Source organism: Chenopodium quinoa, unplaced genomic scaffold (assembly GCF_001683475.1).
Source record: "Chenopodium quinoa cultivar QQ74 unplaced genomic scaffold, ASM168347v1, whole genome shotgun sequence".
Classification (NCBI taxonomy): domain Eukaryota; kingdom Viridiplantae; phylum Streptophyta; class Magnoliopsida; order Caryophyllales; family Amaranthaceae; genus Chenopodium; species Chenopodium quinoa.
In genome coordinates, this window is record NW_018742205.1 from 8109521 (window position 1) to 8121524 (window position 12004).

The following is a 12004-nucleotide window of genomic DNA, read 5'->3' on the forward strand; positions in this document are numbered from 1 at the left end:
GAGTACTCCTAGACTGAGTGCAATATATGTTATAAAAATATGCACTATATATGAGAAAAATACTTAGTTATTTGAATTTTCTACTCATATTAATAATTACTTGACAATCATACTTGTAAAATAAATAATATAGTACTACCGCTCATAAAGCTGTGGGCTATAATTTTTAAAATATATCATAAATTGATTTATTTTGGAGTGCTCTTTAACACAAATATCCTAATTAAATAATTAATTTTTAAGATAATAATTTGAGAAACTTTGAAAGTTATAATTTAATTTTTTTTTAATTGGGTTATATTAATTAACTAGATGAAGCGTGTGCGATGCACGGTTTGTTTGTATTTTTGTACAACTAATATTTTTTTTTTGTAAGTTTGTGATAAAATTTGTTACTTTATTTATTCGTTGTACTATATCGAGTGCTTTCCCATAATAATGTTCCAACTAGTAGCAATTCCATAAATACAGCTACACTTTTACAATTTCCCAATCTACTGTCCACGTCACTATTTAGTATGATTTTTAATTTTTTTTTTTTTAAAGTTTAACACAAAACCGCTACTTGAATTGGCGGTTTTCAATTATGCAAAAACCGCCAACTCAAGTGGCAGTTTTCAATTTATACGAAAAAAAAATTAATTACAAAGTAATTTTTAGGAAATGAGTACAGGAAGACTAAAACTGTAATCCATCTTCATTCCCATATAAAAATTCTAAGGTAATGAACCAGATGAAAAAATGAAATTGAGGCAAAATTATTTATACTCCTCCAAATCAAACACAAAAAATGAAAAACAAAATCAAATCTTAATTTGATTAGTGATAAAAAAAATCAAAGTAATCTGATTTTAGAGAGAGAAGGGGAAGAACAAGAGAGAGAAGGGGATGAACATGAGAGAGAACAGAGAAGTTGTTCGACCAGTCGGTGTTAGATCTTAGCTTCCCAGTGCTAAAATCCGACAACCTCGCCTCACCAAGGTGTTAGACCACCTCCTTCCGCCGCCTTACTCACTGGAACTTCGTCCCACCACCAATTTCAGTGTTTCGTACCTCTACAAATTTTCAATGGGATGTTTTTACTCCATGAAGCTTTAACTATCCATGCCCAAAAAATCCACCCACAAACTTGATTTAATTTGAAGATGATGTGAAATTGAAAATAAAATTTGAAGATTGAATGAGAGTAGTTTGAGTAGGGATAATGGCAATGGTTCTCCTTGGTTATAACAACATAATTAGAGAAAGAAAAAGTAGGAAGTCGGAATGAAAAGCTTTATTTTTTATTTCTTTTTTAAAATACTAGGTGGAAAACCGCTACTTGAGATAGCGGTTTCACACAAACAAAATTAAAAAAAATAATTAAATTAAATTGCTAATGTGGACAGTAGATTGAGAATATTTTAAAAAGTAGTTATATTTGTGGAATTGTAAATTTTCCCAACAATATTAAGGGAAAGCCACTCTACTATATCATATTATCATTTAATATTTTAATTTTATTTATTTAAAATTGAATTTTCTCTCATGCATTATATATTTAGATGAAATTCCTAATATCAAAAGATAATATTTTATATTTAATTAATTTAAACTATAAAATCTCATTCGTTAATTTTACTTATGGCATTTGAATTATTTAATTCTAAAAGAAATTACAAATCTCTTGTATAATTGGATTTAATGACTATTTGTAATAATAACAAATCATAAGATGAAATCAATTCATCAAATAAATGATAAATGATGAACATTTTTTTTTTTTTTTTGCTAGAAAAAGAGAAAGGATATACTTTTAATTTCAATGATTTTTTTCTTATTTTTTGTATCTAATCCAAAACTGTTTTTTCTTAGAGAAAACATTTTTTTTTTTAATTGAACGTGATTTCATTTTTTTTATTAGTATATTATTATAAAGTATTTTATTATAATCACTTGTCATATTTTCACTATTTTTTTTATCTAATCCGTTTTTTTAAATATCAATTGAACGTGATTTTCATTTTTTTAAGTTTAATAGTATTTTTTCTTATATATACGAAATAAAATAAACTCTTTCTTTTCACTTAGATAAAATTTCCAATTTAAAAAGATATTGTTATATTATTATAATAAATTTAAATTTTTAATTTTAATCTTACGTGGCGCTTTAAAATAACAATCCTACGTGGCATAATCTTATATGTAACACTCTAAAATTACTAATCCTACCTGGCACTCTAATAATTATTTAAAAATCAAAATCCTAGGCGGCTCTCTAAAATCTTGGGGAAAAACTCCCCTTTATAATTGAACGTGATTTCATTTTTTTTATCAGTATATTTTTATAAAATATTTTATTATAATCACTTGTCATATTTTCATTATTTTTTTTTATCTAATCAATTTTTTTTTAAAATATCCACTGAATATGAATTTCATTTTTTTAAAGTTTAATAGTATTTTTGTATGTATACAAAATAAAATAAACTGTTTCTTTTCTCTTAGATAAAATTTCCAATTTAAAAAGATAGTATTTTATTTTTATAATAAATTTAATCTTTTAAATTTAATCTTACGTGGCGCTTTAAAATAACAATCCTATGTGACATAATCCTATACGTAACACTCTAAAATACTAATCCTACATGGCGCTCTAATAATTTTTTAAAAATCAAAATCCTCGGTGGCTCTCTAAAATTTTGGGGAAAACTCTCCCCTTTATATATACATATATATATATACATACATATACATACATATATATATATATATATATATATATATATATATATATATATATATATATATATATATATATATATATATATATTAAACTCTAAACCGGCAATTTTATCCTAAAAATCTATCCAAATTTTGTTGAAAATAAAACTCTAAATTAACGTTTTTATCTTACAAAATCTATTGAAATCTGTCCAACGTTTTTATCCTACGTGTTATACAAATAATTAATTGTTGCCTACCTGGTGTGACACTTGGCGAAAAGTTGAAATGTCAAGTGTCGTTGTCTCGTGGCCTGGCTAAAAGTTTAGCTTTATATATTAGTTACTAGTTTTGTGCCCGGGCGATGCCTAGATGGTTGATAAAAGTTTAGTATAAACTTTTTGGCTTGAATGTTAAATACGGTCATGTAATCCTTTTTGATAATTTAGGATATTTAGACTTGCGATATCATATCACTTAATTATACAATAGTGTATTTTTTTAAAATAAATTTAATTTATCAAAAAGGATTATTCAAAAAGTATAAAAATTAGATATCTATGTTGTTTGGGGTCCAAAACGCAAGACAATTTGGCCCAGTCCACAAATGGAAATAGTTAAAGCCCAAACCATAAGGTCCAACCCTCCAATGTATTTGCCAAGTCAATAGCAACAAGGCCCAATCATGGGGCAGCCCATTTGATTGATCAAGCCCAATTTAGCTTATGGAACCAAGGTATAAAAGCTTTCATTTTAACACAATTACATTCATTCACATTAAATGCCTCAAGCAACAAATACTCTTGCATAGCTTTTCTCTAATATTTGTGCATCCGTACTGACTTCGGCATCGGAGGGGCCTTCCTCGGCACACCCCCCGAGGCTAGTTTACGTTTGCATTGCTGTGCAGGAAATCCCCAATTCGGTTATCACTCGAATCGGGCTTCATCCCCACTCATCCGAAGGGCCAGCTGAAGGCCCATTGTTTTCTGACCGAAACAATTTGGCGCCGTCTGTGGGGATTCTTACAAAAAAGTCAGCCAAAAATTTCATTCGAATCTTAGCCAATACTCAAAATGACTAAGAGTGCAAAGAGCTATAAGAGAACTAGGAAGACCGGTTTTATAACGGTAAGGGCCGGTAGGACACCTTCACCGTCGCCTGAGCCGACCGCTTCCAGCTCCCCAAGGGGAGAAAATTCACATGAAGGATCTCCTTCCCAGCGGGATCACCTGAATGGGGACTCGCCGAGGGATGGTGAGGCTCATGAACGTGACCCCTCACCAAGCATGCGCTCAACTCCTCCTACCGGACCCTCAACCGAGGAGGTCATGAAAGCCATGGCTGTGTGCATGGAATTCATGCATACTTTAGGGGAACGCTTTCCGTCAGTAAAAAAGCCACTATCTCCCCCTCCTAGATCAAATGATCGAAAGAGGAAGAGTATAACCGAGGGAGAAAAGCGTGCCCCATCCTCAAAAGGGGAAGGTAGCCGAAAGGCTGGGCATCCAGGTGGTTCTGGGCAGAATCAGAGGAGAGGCTCCGGCCACTCCAAAAGTTCCAAAGCTCAAACCTCCGAAGGTCATCATGACAGCCACAATGTTTCCCGCCGAAGCGTCCTTGAGCGCCTAGGTGGAAAAGGAGGGGTGCATAGTCGCCTCACCTTTCCAGAAGGGTCTCATCCTTCCCAGTCACGCGAGGGGACACCCCCCGCATCCACCTCTCTGAGAGGGAGAAGCGGGGTTCCTTCGGCGAGGAAGAAGGGGAAGGCCGTAATGGTTCCAACCAGTTCCCCATTCCAAAGGTGGATACTGGAAGAACATGTGCCGACGGTTAAAATTCCGGCACACATTACATATGACGGTACTTCGGATCCGAAGGACCACATCGCCTCCTATGAGGGGCATATGTACCTTAACCCCAGGTTCGAAGCTACCTGGTGCAAGTACTTCCCAACAACCCTTAAAGGTGTGGCCCAATCATGGATCACCAAAGGGCTGAAGGAAGGCTCAATAACTGGCTGGAGCGATCTAGCCAATAAATTCAAAAGCAAGTTTTCTACGGCTAATCGCCGAGAGAAAACTACTGCAGAGTTGATGGGTCTGCAGCAAGCGGAGGACAAAAGTCTCCGAGACTATTTGACTCGCTTTAGCAACGAGTCGTCCAGAATAACAAGCTTGGACCAAATTCTGGCCGTATTTGCATTACGGAATGGCTTGCAAGCTGGCAAATTTCTGGACTTCATGGTCATGCATCCCCCGCAGACCCTGGAAGAAGCCCTCGACGCCTCGGATAAATTTATCCGAGCCGAGGAATGGAACAAGGCAAAGCTGCAATCCCAATCAGGGCTTGTGAAGCCAAAAGGGCAGCAGGCCGAAGTTCCAGCGTCAAGGAAAGGGAAGGCAAAAGCCTCAGAACCTCCCTTGACCGCAGAGCCGAAGAAGGATAAGGCTCCCTTCCTAGGGAAATTTGAATCTTACACCCCTCTTACCTTGCCACGTACTAAAATCTTCAGTGCGACGAGGGAGGAGGGAAGATTCAAAAAGCCGAAGCCACCTCCTTCTTGGCACCAAAAGAAAGGGAAGGACCTTTGGTGTGAGTTCCATGAATCCCGTGGACATCGCACCGAGGATTGCCTTCAGCTGAAGGACCAGATCGAAGAGCTGGTCCAAAAAGGATATCTCAAGAAATATGTCGCGGAACGCCGCGAAGATAAGAAGACCGAGAAAGATCCTCGGCAAGAGCTGGACTATCACCGAAAAAGGGACAGGCCTCCCGAAGGGGGACACAATGACATCCTGACCATTTCCGGTGGCATATCTCGGAACGCGCTTAAACGCCATCTGAGGGGTCTCACCCATCAGATCCATCATGCCGAGTTCCAGAAGCCGCAGTCTCCGGTGCCGAACATGACGTTCACATCCGAAGACTGCAGGGGGGTGGTGTACCCCCATGATGATCCATTGGTTATCATGACAAGCATTGCAAACCACAACGTCTATCGGACACTAGTAGACGGTGGCAGCGGGGCGAATATACTTTTCCGAAAGGCATTCGACCAGCTGAAGTTGGAGAGCAGGCATTTGACTCCGGTCCCTTATCCGGTCACTGGATTCAACGGCTCTTCTTCATATCCAGATGGGAAAATTCTTCTTCCCGTCAGCCTTGGTCAAGACCAGGCGAGACGAAGCGTCATGGCCGAGTTCTTGGTCATCGACGCCCCGTCAGTTTACAACGTCATCATGGGGAGACCTCTCATTCATGATGTTCAAGGGGTGGTCTCGACATATCATCAGTCAATGATTTAGGTCTCAGACGAAGGACGCTCCGAGAAAATGCTGGGCAGCCAAAGAGAGGCCCGGGAATGCAATTCCCTCAAGCCATCCAAGAGTCGCCGAAGCGACAAGGATGATGAGGAAGAAAAAGAAAGAGAAAAGGAGCGGGGTACCAAAAGGCCGAAGGGCCTAAGTGCTTCAGCTCAGGGGTCCCCAAAAAAGAAAGCATCTTTAGGGGCCGAAAAGGCGAGCTCTTCGAACGGACCGAAAGATTCGGACGAAAGCCAGCCGAAGGAAGGAAGGCCTGCTGAGATTGACAGCAGACTCGAACCTGAAGAATCTAGCTCCAAGGCAATGGAGTCAGACGAACAAGCTGAATCAATCCAGTTGACCGAGGGGGATACCGAAAAATGTGTCAACATCGGACGAGGGTTAGATCCGAACCTCCGTGTTTAGCTGATCCAGCTCCTTCGGGACAACAGAGATGTGTTCGCGTTCTCAGCAGCCGACATGCCGGGAATTGATCCGAACCTCATCTCGCACAAGCTTAATGTCGACCCCACATGTCGCCCAATTAAGCAAAAGAAGCGGAACTACTCCGCTCAGAAGAACCAGGACATCGCAGCCGAGGTTAAGAAACTTTTAGACGCAGGGTTCATTGAGCCCTGCCAATACCCTGAATGGCTGGCGAATGTAGTAATGGTTCAGAAAGCTAATGGCTCCTGGAGAATGTGCGTTGACTTCACGGATTTGAATAGGGCCTGTCCGAAGGACTTCTATCCCTTGCCAAGAATCGACCAGCTGGTTGACTCGACAAGTGGCCATGCTCTGCTCAGCTTCATGGACGCATTTTCTGGGTACCATCAGATTTTCATGCACCCCGATGACAGAGCAAAAACGGCATTTGTTACAAGCGCCGGGGTGTATAATTACAAAATGATGCCCTTCGGCCTAAAGAACGCCGGGGCAACGTATCAGAGGTTGGTGGACCAGGTGTTTGCCGAACAAAAAGGTCGCAACATGGAAGCCTATGTTGACGATTCCATCGTCAAAAGCAAGGAGGCAAAAGATCATGTTGCGGACCTAGCTGAAACGTTCGCCACCCTGAGAAAACATCAGATGAAGCTGAATCCGAAGAAATGTGTCTTCGGCGTGAGGTCTGGGAAATTCCTAGGTTTCATGGTCAGCAAAAGGGGGATTGATGCCAATCCTACCAAAGTGCAAGCAGCTCTTGACCTTCCCGAGCCGAAGACGAAAAGGGATATTCAGCGCCTTACGGGGAGAATGGCCGCCTTGTCCAGGTTCATCTCAAAAGCCTCGGACAAAGGCCTGCCCTTCTTCAAGGCGCTTAAATTTCCGAAGTCAAAAGAGCTCATATGGGAAGATGAGCAGAAAGTAGCCTTCCAGCAGCTCCGAGAGCACCTGGCAAATCTTCCGACACTGGCAAGACCAGCTGAAGGGGAGATCTTGTACTTATACGTAGCAGTTAGCCCTGCTACGGTGAGTGCGGTGCTGCTGAAGGAAGAGGAAAAAGTCCAACAACCAATCTACTTTGTCAGTCATACTTTGACTGATGCCGAAACACGCTACCCTTTGCTCGAAAAAGTCGCATATGCGGTGGTGGTAGCAGCTCGGAAGTTAAGGCCTTATTTTGACTCACATCAAATCGTGGTCCTAACGGACCAACCGCTGGAGAAAGTCCTCGGCAAGGTGGAAAAATCAGGCAGACTGACAAAGTGGGCCTTCGAGCTCACCGAGTTCAGCATAAGCTACCAGCCGAGGGCAGCAATAAAAGCCCAGGCCCTAGCAGACTTCCTAGCCGAATGTTCCTATCAGGAAATACTCGACGAAGGGAAGGGGACTTGGACAGTATTCACGGATGGCTCAGCCACCGTAAATGGCTCGGGAGCTGGGGTGGTAATCACCTCTCCCGAGGGCAAAAACTTCGAGTATGCACTCAAGTTCTCATTTAAGGCTTCTAACAACGAAGCAGAATATGAAGCAGCAGTTGCTGGCTTGGAATTATGCATAGCACTCGAAGCCGAACATGTCTGTCTGAAGATAGACTCTCAGCTAGTCGCTAACCAGATCCGGGGCGAGTATGAGGCCAAAGAACCCTCCATGATATCCTACCTTGCCAAGATCAAATCAGTTATAGCGAAGCTGAGAACTTTTGAGATCGAGCTGATCCCAAGGGGTCAGAATGCTCAAGCCGATGCACTCTCTAAACTCGCAAGTTCAACTCTTACAGAGCTGAATCGGTCCGTGTATGTGGAGGTGCGCCGAACCAGAAGCATCGACCCAGAAATCGAGGTTCAGTGTGCTGAGGTGGAGCCCAGCTGGATGGACCCCATCTTGGCTTATAAGCTTCAAGGGACGCTGCCCGAGGACAGGAACTTAGCAGCAAAAATAAAAAGGATAGCCTCAAGGTTCATCGTCTACAAAGGGGAGCTACTGAAAAAATCCTTCTCGGCCCCACTATTGAAATGTGTGGGTCCAACAGATGCGGATTACATCCTTCGGGAGATCCACTTCGGTATCTGTGGAAACCACGTTGGGGGGAGGACCCTAGCCCATAAGGCACTACGGGCAGGATACTATTGGCCAACGTTGATTCATGACGCTAAAGACTTGGTGCGGAAATGTGAAAAATGTCAAAAATTTGCACCCGTTATTCACAGGCCTTCGAGGGACCTTCAGCCGATACTGAATCCATTCCCCTTCGCTCAATGGGGGTTGGATATTTTGGGACCATTCCCCGAGGCTCCCTACCAGAAAAAATGGCTGATAGTAGGAATAGACTACTTCAGCAAATGGATAGAGGCTGAAGCAGTTTCAAATATAACTGAGCAAACTGTCAGGAAGTTCATCTGGCAGAATATCATCACGCGCTTCGGCATCCCAAAAGTGCTTGTCTTCGATCACGGAAGACAATTTGACAATTTGCCGCTGAGGCGGTACATAGATCAGTTCGGCATAAAACTGGCGTACTCAGCAGTCTGTCATCCTCAGAGTAACGGCCAGGCCGAAGCTGCAAATAAACAGATACTCAACGCTCTCAAAAAGAGAGTTGAAGATCAAAAGTCCAAGTGGATAGAGGAACTCCCTTGAACTCTATGGTCACTTCGGACAACTGAAAAAGAGGCCACGGGGCATTCACCTTTTGAATTGGTGTATGGGTCTGAAGCCGTTTTGCCGGTGGAAATTGGCTCAAAAAGTCTCCGAGTCAACCAGTTCTCGGCTGAAGAGAATGAACACCTCATGAAAGAGTCCCTCGATTTCTTAGATGAGATCCGAGACTCAGCGAGGGATAGAATGGCGGCATACAAGCAAAGAATTAGTAAATTTTACAATCGAAGGGTCCAATCAAGACCCCTTAAAGTGGGGGACTTGGTTCTTCGGAATACCGCCGCTGTTCAGAAAAGCCGCATTCATGGGAAGCTCTCAGCTAATTGGGAAGGGCCTTATGAAATATATGATGAGCTCCAACCAGGAACTTATCGCCTTCGGCAGTTAGATGGAGCTGAGTTGAAAAACCACTGGAACGCAGATGTACTTAGAAAATTTCATGTGTGAAAAATCTGTGTAAGTATATTTCCTTCAGATTAATGAAAGGCCTTTGAGCCGCGATTATTCACAATTTTATTCTGTTTCCATTATTCCTGTCCCTGCCACAATTATCTCAAGGTTTACACCCGGTTCTGTCTGAAGCATTGCATTGTGATGTACTGTGCTTCAGCAAGCCGAAGAACCTGCCAACACGAGTGGTAAATAGAACCTCGAGGTACTGCATTATGATGCACTGTACCTCGGATGGATTTACTGCTCTCGGCAAAGAGGTCATAGGCTCATCTAGGACATAGCCGAAAATAGGAATTGGCAGAAGGCCCGAAGCATTGCATAATAATGCCTTGTGCGTCGGCCAGTCAATTTCGGGTGGTGATTGCACCTCTGAAGTATTGCGTAAATTACGCCTTGTGCTTCAGATGATCACTGCCCTGGCATTATGTCTTAAGTAGTCGTTCCCTCGGATGAGTTAGAATTGACAGGAGCGCAAGGAGTAAGCATATATGTGCAAGCTATAACGAAGCTTCAGTAGCACTCAGAACCCAGAAGACTTCATCTTCAAGGTTCTGGGGGGAGCAGAAGGCGCCTACCTGGGTTGGCACTTGAGAAAATTTCATGAAAAGCCAAGTAAAATGATCAAAGTGTTATCAGCTGAAGAACTCTTAGCCGAAGATTTGTACTTAGCCAAATTTAGGAAAAAATTCAGAAAGAAGGCAACCAAATGCAAAGTTAGAAAAGTAGGCAGAAGAAGAGAAAACAGCTAAAAATTCTACTTCATTCACCAGAAACTGAAAAATCACAAAACATTGAGTACGAGTTACAGAAACCAAATTCAGAAGTTTAAAACTACAGAAATTCAAAGTCGGCAGCCGCCCACATAGCGGAAAACACAGCTGCCGAAAGTACACAAAAACAGATAAAAAGTTTGTACAGAGGCAAGCTGAAACAAAAGAACAGGCAAAAGCTGATGCGGCGTTCACAAATTAAGCGCATGTTGATCCGCAGGACTCAGAAGACGGCTGCCCGAGCTCCTATGCTTCAGCATTCCCTGGAACTCCGGATGGACCAGCCCCAGCTGAAGAGGAGGCAGGGCCAGTAGCTTCAGCCTCTTTGGCAATCTCTTCAGCCTCCTTAGCTTCAGCTTCAGCCTGACGGACTAGGAAGTCAATCTCAGCTTGGCTAGCCTCGTGGATCCGAGGGTTGTCAGCATCCATCGACCAAGCCTCAACCTGGTCCCAGTTCATGTCGGGAGCAGCGTGCAGAGCCAAGCGCCGAGCAGTCTTCCAGCCGTTCTCAAAACCTTCACCATATTCAGCTTCGGTGTAGATCCTGGTTTTGAGCAGCTCCTTGGCATTCAGCAGCTCGGCCTTCTGAGCTTCCAAGTCATCCTTCAGCTTCTGGTTCGCGGCTAGCAGATCATCTTTTTCTTTCTTAGCCTCTTCCCGAACCTGGGCCTGCTGCTGCTCATGGGCAGAAATGAGAAGTTGTTGCGCATCAACATCTTCCTTGGCTTTGGCCTCAAGCCGAGCTCGGAACTCAGCAAGGGTGTTAGCTCCAAACTCCTTCATGAGGGAATGGCCCTCTTCGAGCCAAGGAAAGACTATCTGCTCCAGGCCTCGGCTGAAGGTGCGGAAGTTCTCTTCCATCCTCTGCATCTCTTGCTTAGCAGCTGAGACATCGTCCTCAGCCTTTGCATGCTTCAGCTCAGCTAGCCGAGCTAGAGTCTCAGCCTCTTCAACCTTGGCAGCTTTGCTCTGAAGCTCGTCAAACATTTCCACAGCAAGGAAATGATTGTGAACAGCCTGCAAAGCCCAACAGTAGCAGACCATGCTGTCAGCCGAAGCCCAACACTTGCAAAAAAAAAAAAAAAAAAAAAAAAAAAAAAAAAAAAAACGCGCAAGTAGGGTACCTGCATCAGAACCCTTTGGTTCTCCAAAAGAGGATGGGGCACGCTTTCCAAAGATTCAGCAGCGCCCTGCATCCAGACCTTGGCCCTTTCAACAGCCGAAAGATTGCCCAGATTTCCAAAATAGGAAAGGGCAGAATCACGCCTATCCTCAATGATTGCGCGGGCATGGATGGGAACAGGGACCAAGGGCGCTGAGCCGAACCCCATCTCAGCTGAATGAAAGGTACGGAAGGAAGTCGCAGCTGAACTGGAAGGGATGTTCGTGTGCGCGGACATCGCAGCGTCGTTCAGCCGCGGCTCGCCCTCTTGCTCCGCAAGCTTCGGATCCTCATCCTGGATCCCCAGCACTTCAACCTCGTGCTGAACCTCGGTAGAAAAGGGCTCAGGCACGTGACGAGGAGACGAGGGGTCAAGCACATCGACCACCTCCATGATAACTTCCCGAGAGGGGGAAGTAACCTCAACCACCTCTTCCTGGACCTCTGCCAGCCGAGGCCTCTTCACAGGAAGCTCTGGTGCCCTGAATTGGCCGGGCCAAACCAGAGGCCTT

General features: G+C 43.1%; 2 protein-coding genes across 2 annotated transcripts; both read left to right on the forward strand.

Annotated features, from left to right (window-relative positions):
* Positions 1-3779: 3779 nt before the first annotated feature.
* LOC110732987 lies at positions 3780-6011 on the forward strand. The gene has a single exon (XM_021912988.1). It carries the CDS (start codon positions 3780-3782, stop codon positions 6009-6011), a length of 2232 nt encoding a protein of 743 aa, XP_021768680.1.
* Positions 6012-6488: 477 nt separating this feature from the next.
* Positions 6489-9089, forward strand: LOC110732997. Its single transcript, XM_021913000.1, has one exon. It carries the CDS (start codon positions 6489-6491, stop codon positions 9087-9089), a length of 2601 nt encoding a protein of 866 aa, XP_021768692.1.
* The last annotated feature ends 2915 nt before the right edge of the window (positions 9090-12004 follow it).